Source organism: Gymnodraco acuticeps, unplaced genomic scaffold (assembly GCF_902827175.1).
Source record: "Gymnodraco acuticeps unplaced genomic scaffold, fGymAcu1.1, whole genome shotgun sequence".
Taxonomy (NCBI): domain Eukaryota; kingdom Metazoa; phylum Chordata; class Actinopteri; order Perciformes; family Bathydraconidae; genus Gymnodraco; species Gymnodraco acuticeps.
The window spans coordinates 2,050,144-2,066,452 of record NW_022990341.1 but is presented as its reverse complement, the minus strand read 5'-3'; the positions used below and the strand labels follow the sequence as shown (position 1 = coordinate 2,066,452).

The following is a 16,309-nucleotide window of genomic DNA, read 5'->3' as shown; positions in this document are numbered from 1 at the left end:
CAGTCCTTGAGAAGTGTCATGCCTTTAACAGACTGCATAGTGTCACCAGCTCGAATGTAGATTGACAGTTGACTTGATTTGCATACTGACTTAAAGCAGGTGGGCGGCATAATTTTCTATCTTGTGATGCAGCTGAAGATGCTAAATCACTTAGAGGGCCGAGAAGCAGAGGTGGAAAGTACTTAAGTACATTTACTCAAGTACACTTAACCCCTGTATTTATATGACATTGGCTTCACTTCCTCAGTGGTTGGGTTACCACAGACCACACCGAAGTGAAATAATAGTAACTGCCAAATAGACCAATATTTTTCATTAAACAAATTCTTCAAAAATATTTAAAATCTCTTTGCTACAGATTGAGTTTTTTTGATTTTACAATAATAAAGCATTTTTCTGTTTTAGGAATTATGGTATAATGTTACTCTCTTCCCTAAAATAATAAGAGGGGCTGGACAAAAGTCAGAGGAGTGAGTTGCCAACAGACATTGATTTGTTTTAAGAGATCACAGACCATGTTCAATTGGTTAAAAGGTGAATTTAGCCATGGTCTCTGTAACTGTATATCATAAATTAAATATATACAATGTTAGTAGGGTGGCGGTCATTCAAAGCAAATTGAGATTCTTGCATTCTTCAACAAACCGACCACATGTTGATCAATGTATCTTACATGGGGGGACTTTTCCTGCGTTTAATGTTGAATAATAACTGAATTAACAAAATGCACTCAAAAGAAAAAGTATTTTTTGCAGAAAGACTTGTTTAAGAGTTTTATATTATTATATGTTATACTACTTGTGTGTACTGATAATGTTAACACTGCATGGTTGTGGTGTGCATATTATATACTGTTGGTCTTTAAAATGCATTACATTGTATTTGATAATCACGCTTTGTATCCTTATTTAAGATCTCAATGAAAAAGGGCCGACATGTGTTAAATGTTTCCCCTTAGAAGTAAAGTGCAAGTACCTTAATTAGTGTAGACGTACTTGAGTAAATATAAAACAGTGGTATACTTTACCATTGTTACAACTAATTATGCTGCCTGCATGTGGTTAAAGTTAATTCAGGAGGTAGAGCACATTTTAATCAACAATAATATGTTACAAGATCGGTTAGTTAGTAATTGCATGTAAAATACATTAATTTTTACCGTGCTTATTTTCTTAATCTCATATATTTTATCTTTATTTCATATAGTTTTGTATTCAATACGAACATAAAATGGAATCAAAAAAAGGAGAAACATGATCAATACATATTTCTATTTTCCTCAAAGCTCAGAGCCAAAGCCAGACAATGCATGTATTTCCTGAGGGAGGCGCGGTCACAGAGGACAGGGAAATATGAATTATGATCCGCCCTCTGGAGACAGAGCGACGGAGGAATCCTGGAGGAGAAAGAAAGAATAACAGCACTTTTACTCTGAAACTGGGCACCTTCACTTCTGGAAACAGACATGCGCTGGAAAAGTGAAGTAAAAGTCGAGTGCTGCGTTGTGAGCGAGACAGAAAACGGATCTGTGTTGTCCAACGATGAGGTGAGTTATGCCAATTAAACCCAGCCGGCTGTATTTCCTGTCAGCAGGTCGAGGTGTGAGTCAGTGTGTTGCCTATAGATCGTGGAGGGGATTAAATATTAGTCGAAATTGCTTTATCAATTAAATTAAAGTGGGCTTCAGTCTGTCATTTAATCCGGCCTTCCACGCTGACAGCTCAGTATATTCACAATTTGAAGAACTGTCGAAGAAAATTACCCCTCCCCTGAATTCTGCAATTAAAAACTCAAGTAGTTAATGAGACCTCTTCACCTTTTGCTTCACCGTTTGTGGCGAACATAGCCTTTTAATTGCTGTTATTAAAAAAATCAATCCGCCTTTCCCCGCTGCTTTTTGTTGTGCTTTTGATTGACACGTGAAATTGGCGTGTTGCGGTGTTTAACCACAGCCAACGAGCCGCGGCTGAATCACACATGCAAATCTGAAGAACATAATGCACATAGGATAAGCATTAGCTCGAGTGTTGTCTGTTTATGTAAGTAATGACTATCCTTCTCTTTTAAATGTCATTTTGGTAATCGCTAGCGTTGTCATGGTGAAACGTGAAAGGCATGATATTTATGGGAAGGGGCAGGGGGCATTTCAGGCAGCTGCAGCGGGACAGAGCTGCAGAATCTAACTTCCGTCATGTGTGAAGACTGCAGAGGAGACCAAGAGCTGCTAGGCAAATGCACTGAGGACAGGAGAGACATTATGGTAGGAAATCACTGCTGTAGCTCACACTCGATTTATCTCCAAAAACAGATGGATTTATGACGGATAAAGTTTTAAATACCCCTCATTTTGGATCAATTTGGCTAACAAATATACGAATATTTCTCCTCCATGTAAGCAATTGTCGAATTAACTTTTTATTGTTAGCTTATGTGGTAGAACAATTCACTTTGAAAATGATTATGGCTGCTAATTTCATTCCGTAACTATTTTTGCACACTTGTAGAATCCTTTGTTTGTATTTAGTTGTCGGTCGATCTATAGTTTATTCCAATTTATTCTGTTATTTTCTATTGTGTATTCTTTAGATACTTTATATACATCTTATTAATGTGGATATGTATATTTGACTGTGAATGTTATTTTAATGTTATTATAGCCTATGTTTAAGTAATGTGCAATGCCTTGACATGCTGCTGTGAGAATACAATTTGGGATCATTAAATTATATATCTAATCTAACATAATCCTATCCAACTAATCTACATTTTAATTTTCTCTAAGGTTTAAATATATTGACACAAGTTGAATCCATGCTACAGTAGAGCAAGTACAACTATAGGATGAGAGCATAGTTATTATTATAATGATTATTTCTGTTTGCAGTGTTTTATGGTCATTGGCAGTAATCGGGTGCTCTGAGTTGTAACATGTTGCGCAGTCTGCTGCAGGCTGGATGTGTTGCTGTGCGTCAGACTAACAGCATGTGATCCGCAGGGCGCGCCGGTGGAGGTTTTGGATGAGGACGAGTCGACGCTGCAGGCCATGGCATCGGCACCTCTGCTGGGGAGAGCTGTGTGCGCTAGCTGCAACGAGGAGATTGTGGACAAATATTTATTAAAGGTAAAACAACTTTTTGCGCACTGTTTTCCATTTAACTTTAGATTTTCTTTCTTGTTTCCGTTTGGATATGTGTGTGTGTTTTAGAACTCACGCTGGTGTTCATGCGTGTACACAACGGGCCTGATTTATGCCAATTTCTCCTGTCCATGCTGTAGGTTAACGACTTGTGCTGGCATGTGCGCTGTCTCTCGTGCAGCGTGTGCCAAACTTCACTTGGCAGCCACACGAGCTGCTACATCAAAGAAAAAGAAGTGTTCTGTAAACTAGATTACTTCAGGTACGTGCATCCACTTTTATCCAGCGGCTCAACATCGAAGCTCCCGTAACGAACTGGCTATATGACGTCACGTTATATATTATATTGCAAAGGAATATAAAATCAATAATATTAATAATAACATTATGTCTATATACGTCATACTGCTTTGACTTGATATTTATTTTATAAATATTCCAACTCTGCCGATTTATTGTACAACAAAAAAACTCTTAATTATACATATTTAAGATCAACAATAATTGTATTAATATTACACCATTGTGTAAAATAATTCGTTACATATACAAAAGAAGGAGACTCAAGACTAAATCTGAGTCACTTCTTTATTAATTAAATATAACGGGGCCTATTTATCTCAACATTTCACCAAGGCAGTCAGTTTTCCACATTTGTCCAGGCTAAATAATAGAATAATTCTGCTGGATAATGCCATTTTTTAAAAATTCTCTGCCTAAAAAATATCTCTAACATAAATGTAGGCCTAAGTAAAATAATCGTAATCATCATACTTTAAATGCTAAAAACACTTGTTGAAATACTTCGGTGTTGAAGCAGTTAAATGCACTCAGGCCGCTCCTGTATTTTACTGAGGGTTTACCGTGCTCACCCAAACCCCCCCCCCTGCAGAAGATACGGGACGTGGTGCGCGTGCTGCGGCCGGAACATCCACTCCACAGACTGGGTCCGGCGGGCCAAGGGGAACGTGTACCACCTTGCCTGCTTCGCCTGCTTCTCCTGCAAGAGGCAGCTGTCCACCGGGGAGGAGTTCGCTCTGGTGGAGGAGAAGGTGCTCTGCAGGGTGCACTACGACTGCATGCTGGACAACCTGAAGCGGGCCGTGGAGAAGGGTGAGCCGGCCGGGGGGGGGGGGGGGGGGGGGGGGGAGAGGAGGGGAGGGGAGGGGGGAGACTCGGTCCTTATCCTGTTTTTTGTCTATAACACAGAGGCAATAGTAGTATTGCTTAAAGTCCAAGACGTTACTTTATTTTGTTAGAAAAATACCAATTTACTGTTATTGTGAAAAACCATGTCCTTATAAGTATGTTATTATGGAAAACATATCAGTAATTTATATTACTCTAAGCCACTATAAAGGATGTTGAATATGCATTTTATTTTAGATATAGGCTACTAACAAAATGTATATGTGAATGAATGAAAAAAGGCATAATTTTAGCCTACAACAACTTCATGTCCCAATAATATTTATTTAAATGGAAGTGATTGGTTATAGTTTTTAATGACTTGGTTTTTAATATTGTTATTGTATGCTGCTGTTTTTATTTAACAATTTCAACTGTATTATAATTCCATAAATGATCAGTTTATTTTTCTAAATGCTTTTTTATGTTGAACAGCTTCCAAAGACACTTACTGCATGATCACATCCCTTGTTAAAGTGTTGCTTGTTTCATGATACTTTGTAAAAGAAAACCTATCTTTTGATTAAATCAACTAACCGATTAGTCATCAAAATGTTGTTGACTTCATTTCTTTAGTAAAGGTCTGCTCTAATTAAAATAGCCTACTTAGAAATAATTTAAAGGAAATATATATTTGAGCTACATTTTTGAAGATGTTTTAATATGAGATGTGCTCTTATTGTTGCAGGAAGCATTGTAAACATGGAGGGGGCTGTGCCCACCGAGCAGGAGATCAACCAGCCCAAACCCTCCAAGAGAGCGCGCACCAGCTTCACCGCCGACCAGCTGCAGGTTAACCTCCATCTTCACTTTTCACAGATAAACAATGATTATGCAATTCTGCTGGGAAAACACTGAATAATATATTATTTGTCCTGAAAATGAGCCCACAAATACATTCACCTAATCTCAAATTTGTGTAATCAAAATGTTGCTCCAGAGGATTAAACAAAAATAGTTATAATATACATTTGAATAAACTATGTATTTTTCTTTCTTTACAATACTAAATGATATGGTTAATAAAGTATTATGTTGCATCCAGGAAACTATAAATCAATGTCAACCCTAAAGTATTTTTTATTCTCGTTATTCTGTAGAAATATTTTTGTCTATAACAACATGACTTGTGAACTGTGACAAACCAAATGTGGGTCAAATCTCTACACAGCTCTTAAACATTCATTTCCTCACACCCCAACGAAGCTAATCTGTGTGTTATTGACATGTTTCTGTTGTACCTGTGAACAGGTGATGCAGGGCCAGTTTGCTCAGGACAATAATCCAGACGCTCAGACGCTGCAGAAGCTGGCGGAGCAGACGGGTCTCAGCCGGAGAGTCATACAGGTCAGTGAGGAGCGTGAGTTTGCAATATGGAAACTTCATCTTGTTGTTAAAACATTAAGGAAAACCAAAAATAAAAAACATTTATTCTACCATTAGATGCAGAGGCTTTCTCCAAATGTAATAACGTTTTTAATGTAAAGCATGTTTCAAAAACTATATTCTGTTGCAGAGTTTAATCCAAAAAACAGCACATTTTATTCATAAATTGATCATATATTTTTAAATGTCAAATGTGAATCAACAAAGTATTCAGTCTTGACATGAAGCTGTAATGGAGAACAAATAACTGTTTGACCTTCTGAAATGTTGTGCAGAAGAACAATACAGCATACAATAATAAGTAAGAATATCTTAAATGTACACTTTGAAACAATAAGTGAATAAATATTCTTAGTTATTTTCTATTTCTGGTACAAGGTTTATCATGTATGCTATAATCAGAACATTAACTATTTTTCAATTGTGTTATTTACATACAAAATAAGGTAAACAAGTAAGTGTGTTCAAATAAGGTGTATCATTTAAATAATGTAAAACTATAGAGTTACTCAGCCTCACACAGCTTCAGATCAATGGCTGTGAGACTTTAAACTCACTTTGAATGCTAGTAAAAGTTGATAGAGACATATGGTTTTACTCACCAGGAGCAGCTCCTCAACTGTCTGAGATCTCTTGGCAGCGAGATAAAGTCCTGCAGTTTACAAGCTTACAGAATTACTCACAGCAATAATCTTGTGTGTCTTTTGGTTTATGTGTTTTGTGTGAACGGTAGATTGTTTGATGGTTTGTTTTTATGATCCTACAAAAAGTGTTTGTCCCGTTAACTAACAGGTCTGGTTCCAGAACTGCCGAGCCCGCCACAAGAAGCACGTGAGCCCCAACCACGGCTCCAGCAACCCCATGTCCTCGCTGCAGTCCAGCCGCCTCTCGCAGCCCACCCCCACCCCCGAGGAGCTGCAGTACACAGCCTACGGGGGCCCGGAGGGGTCAATGCTCTCTGCACTACACTCCTTCATAGACAGTGAGCACCAGCCTTTTCATGACATTAACACGGTGTACTGTGGTTCACTGCTGACTATAAAGAACTACATGTCAAATTCATATTTTAATATTTGAAATATTATATTGATCTGGTTTATTTTAAAACAGGAGTTTATCTGCCAAGAGGCACTTCAAAAGGTTTCCCAAATGGTGGTTACGTACCCTCCAGCCAAAGACAAATATCAGATTAGTTAATTTGCTAATGCTAATTTGATGTTATATTTAAAAATCTAGTCCAAAGAAAAAAGTAAAGCATAGGATCTTTTTTGAAAATGTCAGGATATAAGATGATCATTGAAAAATAAATAGAGTTCAAATGGAACTTTCTTCAAATGGCATTAGTGAATAAAGAGAATTGTGCAAAATCTGAATTGGGAGGATGAATATAAAACACAACAACAATGGTCATACATAATTGACTACGTACACAGGTCACAGTAACCATCGCTGCTCATGAAATTAAATGAAACCAGAGGTTCCTGAATTGATTTCAATCCACTGTTGCTGTTTCATTAAATATCACATTTTGTCATTTTGTGTATTTTCATAGAAAGTCATAACAAGTAATCAGCAGTCTATATGGCGCTGGTAATCAGGACTTATTTTATTTTTGAGGTGAATCATCTACAATCAAACTTTTGAACAAACGAAGGCTTAATGATGACGCTGAAGCTTTTACTAATGTCTTAATATATAATATAAAGATCTATTTATATATCATTTATAATGACTGCAGTGCTCTCTGTGTGCCCGCAGTACACTCCCCTCCATCAATGTTTCAACCGCTGCTGCCAGCCCACGTCATGACCTCCCTGCCTGTGTCTCACGCTTGAGCCACACACACACACACACACACACACACACACACACACACACACACACACACACACACACACACACACACACACACACACACACACACACACACACACACACACACACACACACACACACACACACACACACACACACACACACACACACACACACACACACACACACACACACACACACACACACACACACACACACACACACACACACACACACACACACCGCAGTATTCAGGTCTCCATGGTAAATATAGCTTAATTTTAAGTTAACCATAAAACGTGTTTTCCTTGAACAGCCAGTGATTTATTAAATGTCGACATTCTTTGAAAACACTTATTTCACTGTTAAGCACAATATGGTTGACTATAATTTATTTGTACTGTATAATGTGGAAATGAAAAGGTTTCCGTGTACCTCAGTGGATTGTGGCAGATGACATGACATCATCCAATCATCCGTTTGTGTAGTTGGTGACAGTTTGACCGGGTTACTCTAAGTGGAAGCCACCCGACCCAAAATGTCAAATCGTTATGAAGGTTGTACAGTTGTGTTTGAATATTGCAATTAATTTATTCATTGTATGTGAAGTCTGTTTTTGAAAATAAATGTCTAATTTTACAAAACCGGGACTAATTATTAAGAAAAGATCATTTTCTGATCCAGTGACATCTGACATGTTGGATGTGCATATTAAGAGAATAGAGGATAGTAAATGCATAGTAGAAATACTATTTATTGATAAAAACAGAAACATTTATATTTGAATGTAATATAATCTGTTAAAAAAAACACATGCAACCGTAACGTTATAAATAAATATAAAACAGGCACTTATACTGTCAGCTTTGTGCACAAAGGAGCCACAATAAATAACACCATTTGGAGTATTGACAGGTTTGAGCACTGCATCTTCAGAGTTTGACTTTTAAGAGTTTGCGGTTAGAAAAGTGACGCACGTAATGAGGAGAGGAGCTGCACTTGTGTCTACTTGTTGACTGTGGTTGACCAAAAATAATCACATTTTCAGACATGGAAGGGGGGAGGGGGGGAGGGGGGGCATATAAAAGCAGCTTTTACTTCTGTTATCAGATCTTAGGTATCCACCCTCATGGGAATGAAACCCGACATGTTGCATGATGTAAAGATCCACAATTCAACTGGAGGAATACAAGTTCTTCAGTATAAAAAGGAATAAAGACAGACGTTATATGGCACACTGAGCACCACAGGCATCGTTTCTCTCCTTTCAGATACTGAAGCACAGTTGTTTTGCTTTTACTGAATTGTTACATTGTACGTGTCCCAGCGTGTTCAGCTAAACGGCGGCACAGGGTGTGTGAGCCTGGCTCTGCTGTCACTCTGAGGCACCATGAGAGCAGGTTTCCACACACACAAACACGGTACAAAGACTCATGAGTCTCATCTCAAAGATCTAAAGGTGAGCATCACATTAATGTAGAAAACCTCCCCATACGTTGGATGTGTGTGAAACTGCCAAAAGCTGTGTCACTTGTGTATTTCAGTCACAACCTGGTGACACCCAAACCTGCCAATAACTCATTTAACATACAACATATTCAAGCTTTACTTAGAATCTTATCAAAACAGACCGTATCTTCCACATTACTGGCGCACCAGTGTTACAAACAGTCATGCAAACTGACCTGACATCAGCATGCTTCTGATGCCAGAGATGTGCTTATACTTCAGAAAGCAGTCAATGTAAAATATAGGGCAAGTTGTCTTTTAAAACCATCTTTAAAAAAATAAGAAGTTCTGCCTGACTACTGCCTGAATTTAACTCACTAATACTATTTGAGGTAAGCTCCAATTTGGACCAACAGAAACAAGAAACAAAAGGATTCAACACTGTACAATGACGTTCATAACTCCATCATGAAATGTTGGTATTATGTTTTGTTCTATAATCAAGGGGATACTCTACCTACATCTTTTTTGATGGAAGCAAAGTTTGAAGCTTCTTGCTTCATCAGAGAAGTGGGTTCAACTGCAGGTTTATGTTTTATGCTGTTGAAAATTAGTAATATTGTTGTGCATTGTGAGTATGACACTTTTTAAAGCATTTTTTAAGAGGGACTCTTTAAGACGAGACAATGTTGGTGGCGTCCCACAAATAGACGCCTATAATAGATATGTTAAACATCTAAGAACACGTGTAAGGTTCTGCGTTCTAGGCTAGTCTGACACACGATGCAGCCGAGAAAAACCTCTGACTTTTTTGAAGGTATGCAACATGCTTTCAAAGCTCCAAACACAGAATATCCTTCGACTTCACCTTTTATTCCAACAACAACTGCTGCTGCCGACTATCACTCTATTTTCTTTTATGAATGTCAGGAAAGCATCTTAAAATAAAATTAATGTAGCTGCAAGATGCAATTAGACACTCAATGTGGCAATTCTACAAATGATGTCCTTGACAGTTAAAGATGAAAACAGTGGACACTTAACTTAATATAATTCTCAATGTGAGACAAATTGAGGTAAAAAAAACATGTGATAACACAATACATAGACGAGCTGACGTTTAACCATTTCATGGAAAAACTAGTTCAATTACCAGCACCACAACAACAGTATACATAACACACGTTAATGAGTGGCGCCATCCAGTGGTGGGAACCGGCAACTACAAGAGTTATAAGAACAACAACTGCTGATGCTTAGCACAATCTCAATAAAGAAAGAAATCACTCATTCCAATAGGAACGACAGTATGACTGTGGCTGTAACAAACACACCCATATATATATATCAGTTAAAACTATAAAATAAAAAATATGAATATTTACAAGAACTTGGTGTTGCTTGTACACCGTTGAATATAAAAACAACAAACTGACTTTTGAAGTTAAATATCAAAAAACATTACGCATCATACTTTAGGAGCATGTGATTGGATCTAATTATTAAAGTTGCAACATTTTGTAAATTAGAGTGTACGGCTGCAACTTGTGAACACTTAAATTATATTTGGCAAAGTCTTTATTGCCACATGGTACCATGCTTTGGCGAATTAACTTGAGCTTTTCTCCTTCCCCCACCTTTGTCTTTTCTCTACTTCATTCTCTCGGCGTCTCTACGTTTTTCTTCTTGAGGATTTTCTTCAGGGATTTGGTCATGTAGTAGGGCCGGAGAGGAGAGCCGTCGTGCGCCTCCAGATCCCACACTAGGAGGCAGCAGTAGCAAAATGTTAAAAACTGCAATGGAAATCGCACTGGACAATACTTAAACCATTTATTTTTATTCAAAAAAATGTATTCACATTTTCATTGATAAAAAAAATTCTTCTACACAAAGAAACCACTGAATAACCTCCAGATAGATGCGTGTATTATACTTAGTATTAAAACAGCAATACATCTGAACCATACCAATAAAAAAGTTACCAAAAATGGCTTTGACATCCTTTTATAAACTGTATCGCAAAAGGTTCCTTGTGTCAGGTCTATAACCACAGAATAAGAGGAACATTTTTTTTCTCACAACTAGGCACATGAACTAGTGGCTGCATTCAAATGCTTCCTGAAAACTCTCAGGTTTTGTTCAAATACATTTTTTTAAACCATGAATGTCTTTTGAAGTCTTGACCTCCCACACAGTCTCCGTCTTGTTTACAGTACATCTATGAGCATAATGGAAACTTGGAAATGATTGCAACCTTTTTCTTAAATGGTGTAAAATAACCTGTTTTTCCTAGTGCAGAATTATACACCATTTTTGGATCTGTGCATTTGTGATATATAAATACGGTGGAACAAAGCAACCTATAAAATCAATGGTAAACATCCACAGCCAGCAACATAATCATGCTTGACAGAAGAAATAAAACACATGGTTCTTTTCCCATATGTGAAAGTGCATACAAAACATGATTTTACACTAGAGGACCAAAGTGCGACAAGAGGGTGTCCCATAACTCCACCACGTTGTCATGGTGAAGCCTTATGCCATAGTCTATCAGGGGCATCTGTACATCTTAAGGTCCTTATGTTCGTTTGGGGGGAAAATGTTCATATTTTATTTATATCGGCCTATGCGTTAGTCCTGCGAGTTAACATGTACCCTCTCAGTAAGGCAGAGGTCAGCAGAGAATACAGAGAAGAAAAAGAAAATAGGCGTGGCAGAAAAAAAGGCAAGTATCTGAGTTGGCTCGAGAGACTAAGTAAACTGGTCTTCTTTAGTCCGCCGTGCCTTTTCTGGGTGGAACTGAAGTGAAAGCATGTCCTTTCATGTCCAGGCCATCCCTGACCAGGCTGGGATGCATCCAGTTTTTATGTTTAGCCCTACAGTACTTGCTCTCAAACGTCCAGACCCCCACACATACAGAAGATATGGAGAAGTGAGTGAGAGTCAGCAGTTTAGTAAAAATGGCCGCACATCGCTCAAGAGGCAGCGCATGATTTGGAACCCTCCTCTCCTTTGCGCAGGATCTTGTGCAGGCCAGGAGACATGTAGTAGGGCCTGAAGGAAGAACCATCATTCCTCTCCAGGTCTTCACCTGAGACCAGGTCCCAGCACGGGAGAGGAGGAGGAGCAGGAGGAGCAGGAGGAGCAGACAGTGACAGACAGACAGAAAAAGCAAAGCAAAGACTTAGTAGAGAGAAATAATTGAAAAGAACATGCAAGAATTAGAACTGAATGAGCAAGAATCAGTTTCAGTTGTTATAAGAGCCAGTTTTAAAGAGGGAAAGAGTTGCATTCAGCTGCTGACAGGCTACTTGACATTTAACCATCATAGCAGCGCTTATTTCATGTAGTCATATTCCCGCACTATGTCATGCAAAGCTCTAAAAAAACAAACAGCATACTTACAAAAGCACAGGAACAACGTGTCCACGCACATGGCATAGACATTAAAAAATCCATGCGCAATCATGTAGGATCCAAATATCACCGTCTGAAAAGATCATACGGACGTAGTCAGTACGCTACGTTGTCAACATTGTTATGCAATTCTGCTTTATAAGGCATTCCAACAAACACCAGGAACATCAGGGTAATACGGACCACTGAGTCATACATATTTTAACAAAAGCAAATACCCTGTGCAATAACGCAATCTGAACTAAATTAATAAAATGAATATAAATGCAGTCTAGCAAGTTTAAAACTCAGTGAACATCGATCTATGCCACACATCAGTGAAATATATCAGTTGTTATTGCTGGTATGATTACTCATTAAAACATTTAAATGCCTTACCACAAGGGGGACCCAGTAGTAATTTAGGGACGGCACCTCCTCTTGAATGACTGGTATTTTACGTGTGAAGAAGAAAAATGCAAGAACACCTGCAAAAAAGTAGAGTACATTTTCTTGTCAAATCTTTAAAGTGATACTCAACAATACTCAATATTTTATGAACAAACATAAACATTTAAGGGATTTTAGACTAATTGTCCAAGACGCTTGCAGCAGCACAAATACCTCTAATAGGGGAAATATTAAGGGCCTACAAACACACATATTTGTTCTGGAACAATCAGATCACTAAATCTGGACATAGACGAGTGGTATAAAATAACTAGGATTCATGTTGATTAATGTTTAAATTATTATTTCATAATTTAAATTGAATTTAAGGCCTTCTTAAATTGAATGTCAGAGATTTACTTATTTTCACTGACCGGCAGACGACCTGTGCAACTGTCAATTTTAACTTATAATGACAAACTGAACAGAAATAGAGTATGGCAGATATAAACAGCTGGCTGCGTGCAGCTTCACGACTAACCCAGTCGGAGCCGCAGGCTTACTCGTTCTCCAGGAGCTGTGGCCGGCTGCGCAGAAACTTCGATCGGACAGGTTGGTGTCGGCTTGGTCGGTGATGGCAGTGTTTCCGCTCTCTCTCCCAGCTAAGTTGTCCTGATTACTGTCTTGTTTGCTATTTGGCTTGAACTTTTTGGTGACGGCAGCGTTTCCGCTCCCTCTCCCAGGAGTTGCCCTTGTTGTGCTCTTTTGTAAACTTTTTCTGACCGTGGCGTTGTGCCAAGCAATCATTAGCATTTTGAGTTTTCGGCTTAGCTGCATTTTCTTGTTTAGCTAGTTAGCAGTAGCGTGGCTCAGCCTAACTGTGTCCTGCCTGGGCAGCCACTTTGACGCTGGGATAAGCACCGGAGTTACCCGTGCTGTTTTTTCTTTAGAAGCCAGCTTTCTGGTCTTAGCTTTGTGTTTTCGTAATTAACTCAACCAGTGAAGGCAGTGTTCTCGCCCCCGCTCCTGGTGGACGTGTTGCTTGATTCTAGCAGCAGCCGCCTGGCTAAACTGTCTTGTTAAGCTTCTTTATTTAATCCAGCTAGGTGAAGGCAGTGCTCTCGCTCCCTCTGCTGGTAACGTGGGTGTAGGGCATTTACATCCCTCTTTGTGTTCGGCGAGTAGGAGCATTGCTCTACTCTTTCCGTTCAGCAGGTAACTGGTGAAGGCTGTGTTCTCGCACCCGCTCACGGTTACGCTGCATCTGGCATTCGTTCTTAACTCAACCAGTGAAGGCAGTGTTTTCGCCCCCGCTCCTGGTAGACGAGATGGTACAGGTACAGAATGGCTCATTCATGTAGCGCCTGTATGGCTTCTCTTGAGCCCAAGGACGGCCATGACCGCTGCCCCTCTTGCCTTGGCCTCGAGCATCTGAGGGAGGGTCTCACGCAGAGCGCCTACATGAACTGTAGCTTCATGCCTCGGGCGCTCAGAGTGGCTAGAGGTGGAGCGTCTGGCATCAGCCAACGGACACCTCTCCTCGTCACAACTTCCTCCAGCTCAGTCTGGCCGTTCCCGGCGACTTGATGGAGTGATGGCTATGGGTTCACCCCCCAGGTAGTAAAGGACTAGAAACAAGCTGTCCTCTAAGGTGGATCGGTTAGCTGCCGTCATGGAGCAGACGAAGTCGCTCCTCTTGGCCCTTCAGCCAGGGGCCGGTGTGGGGGTTACTAGCTTGCCGCCTAGCCCTCCTTTGGTTGCCGCACTTCTGCTTGAGGATGCCATGTCGCTAGCGGCTTTGGCTAAACCTCTTCAATGAAGGGGTGGAGGACGGGGCCCCGCTCACTCCCAAGGAGGCTTCCCACTCCTTTGCTCAGAGCTCTCAGCAGGGCATGGAGGACGCCTCCATGGCGGCCATTATTCGGCACGTTTGCAGCTTCAGGTTCCGCAGGCCGACTCGGCTCAGGCTAGCGCCTTCTTCAGGCATAACCCAGCCCCTGTCACTCTCACTGTTCTTCCTTCAGAGGAGTACCTGAGGGAGCTCCATGCATGCTGGAGAAACACCAGGGACCTCTCCCACTCTGCTGCCATGCAGGATCCGGCGAGGGTGGGGCTGGGTTGCTTGCCATCCATTGAGCCTGCCATCACCTCCCCGGTTCTGGCTCCTGATGAGGCTCCAAGGCCCGATGCCAGGTGCCCTCGGCCTCAGTGCAGGGTCACAGACGAGCTGCTCTGTAAGGCCTACGACACAGCGGCACGCATGGGTCGTAACGGGAATTCCCTCTCCCATCTGATGCTGGCTGTCTTTACCTCTCCGCAGCAGGCTCCGGCTGAGCCTTCTTTGCTGGGCCTCAGTAATGCATCACTGCAAACCTTTGCCCTAATGTCTAGGAAATTGGGACGAGTTATGTCCTTATAGGTGCAGACTCGTCGCCAGGTTTGGCCTGCTCAGTCACCACTGTCGGAGACATGTCCTCCTTAGTGTGCCAGTCGAGCCAGGGGAGCTGTTTGGGGCAGCTGCCCTGGAGGCACTGGAGCGTGCTGCCCAAGCTAGGCGGACCAGGCAGCAGCTCTCGGGTCTTCATAGGCCTGTGCCCACTCCCAGCAGGCCCAGGGGCCCCTCTAGCAGCTACACTCAGCCACCAGCTTACAGTGGTGGTCTGCGGAGGTCCCCGCCTTCTAGGCAGCCTCGTGCCTCAGAGCCTTACCTTACCAGGGGGCTCCGGAGGCCAGGGGGCTAGGCCCCGACGTCTCGGGGCCAGTCGTCGGCTGCTTTCCCAGCAGCAGCCCAGTTACTGGGCTGTCTGTACTTCCGACCCTCAGGTGGTTTCCACCTTAACCCAGGGGTACAAACTGCAGTTCCTAGCCTTCGGCCGGGTCAAAATGACAGTTGTCAGCGATCCGGCGAAGGCCTTAGCTCTGGCCCAAGAGTTGTCCGTCCTGTTGGCCAAGGACGCAATCAAGACAGTAGACCCTCTGCTTCAGTCCGGGGGGTTCTAGTCGGCTTACTTTCTTGTGAGCAAGAAAGTCTGCGGATTCCGTCCAGTCTTGGACCTCAGAGGAATCAACAGATTCCTGAAGGTGCTGCCCTTCCATATGCTAACCATAGCATACACCCTTCGTGTTGTTGCACAGGGGGAGTGGTTCACAACCGAGGACTTGAGGGACGCCTACTTCCACGTGCCAAATGCATCCCACCACCGGAAGTTCTTGAGGTTTGCCTTTCAGGGCCGACACTATCAGTTCCGGGTGCTTCCCTTTGGTCTCTCCCTCTCCAAGGGTATTCACCAGGGTCATGGCGGCAGCTCTCGCACCCCTGCAGGGCGCAGGGCGTGAAGGTCCTGCTACGGCCTGTATACGGCGGTCAGAGCAGCTCTTCGTTTGTCATGGCGGCACTAGGAAGGGTCGTGCTCTCTCTAAACAGCGGCTGTCCCACTAGGTTGTCGATGCCATCTCACATGCCTATGGGGCCAGTGGCCGCCCACTGCCATCAGGGCTGAGATGCCACTCTACAAGGAGCATCTCAACATCTCGGGCTGCCCTGAG

General features: G+C 41.5%; 2 protein-coding genes across 7 annotated transcripts in view; one reads left to right on the top strand and one right to left on the bottom strand.

Moving 5' to 3' along the window:
- The first annotated feature begins 1,437 nt into the window (after window positions 1-1,437).
- On the top strand, window positions 1,438-7,545 carry LOC117550954 (LIM/homeobox protein Lhx8). Of its 3 annotated transcripts, XM_034223574.1 has the most exons (8): window positions 1,438-1,546; window positions 2,996-3,121; window positions 3,277-3,398; window positions 4,029-4,249; window positions 5,013-5,116; window positions 5,576-5,671; window positions 6,503-6,692; window positions 7,469-7,545. In XM_034223574.1, exons 1-8 carry the CDS (start codon window positions 1,466-1,468, stop codon window positions 7,543-7,545), a joined length of 1,017 nt encoding a protein of 338 aa, XP_034079465.1. In that variant the 5' UTR covers window positions 1,438-1,465. The 3 variants fall into 3 exon arrangements, with proteins under 3 accessions (XP_034079465.1, XP_034079463.1, XP_034079464.1); XM_034223572.1 differs by lacking the exon at window positions 7,469-7,545 and having other exon boundaries at window positions 6,503-6,938; XM_034223573.1 differs by lacking the exons at window positions 1,438-1,546; window positions 7,469-7,545 and adding an exon at window positions 2,176-2,260 and having other exon boundaries at window positions 6,503-6,938.
- A 714-nt stretch (window positions 7,546-8,259) lies between these two features.
- The window catches only part of slc44a5b (solute carrier family 44 member 5b), a 49,338-nt gene continuing 41,288 nt past the window's right edge, over window positions 8,260-16,309 (bottom strand). For 2 of the 4 annotated variants that reach the window (XM_034223533.1, XM_034223535.1), the window contains 3 exons: window positions 12,773-12,861; window positions 12,383-12,467; window positions 8,260-10,736 (listed from right to left, as the gene is read on the bottom strand). In XM_034223533.1, the coding sequence (XP_034079424.1) occupies window positions 10,630-10,736; window positions 12,383-12,467; window positions 12,773-12,861 (281 nt within the window). In that variant the 3' untranslated portion in view covers window positions 8,260-10,629. Of the gene's footprint in view, window positions 10,737-10,790; window positions 12,069-12,382; window positions 12,468-12,772; window positions 12,862-16,309 lie in introns of those variants that run through there. The other 2 variants (XM_034223532.1, XM_034223534.1) reach the window with 1 other exon arrangement.

What these genes read in the sequence shown, in the direction of transcription:
- LOC117550954 (XM_034223572.1), top strand. Translation starts at nt 1,466, where the DNA reads ATGCGCTGGAAAAGTGAAGTAAAAGTCGAGTGCTGCGTTGTGAGCGAG. An exon ending in TGTAAACTAGATTACTTCAG is followed by an intron (nt 3,399 to 4,028) that starts GTACGTGCATCC and finishes CCCCCCCTGCAG; the next exon opens with AAGATACGGGACGTGGTGCG. An exon ending in GAAGCGGGCCGTGGAGAAGG is followed by an intron (nt 4,250 to 5,012) that starts GTGAGCCGGCCG and finishes TTATTGTTGCAG; the next exon opens with GAAGCATTGTAAACATGGAG.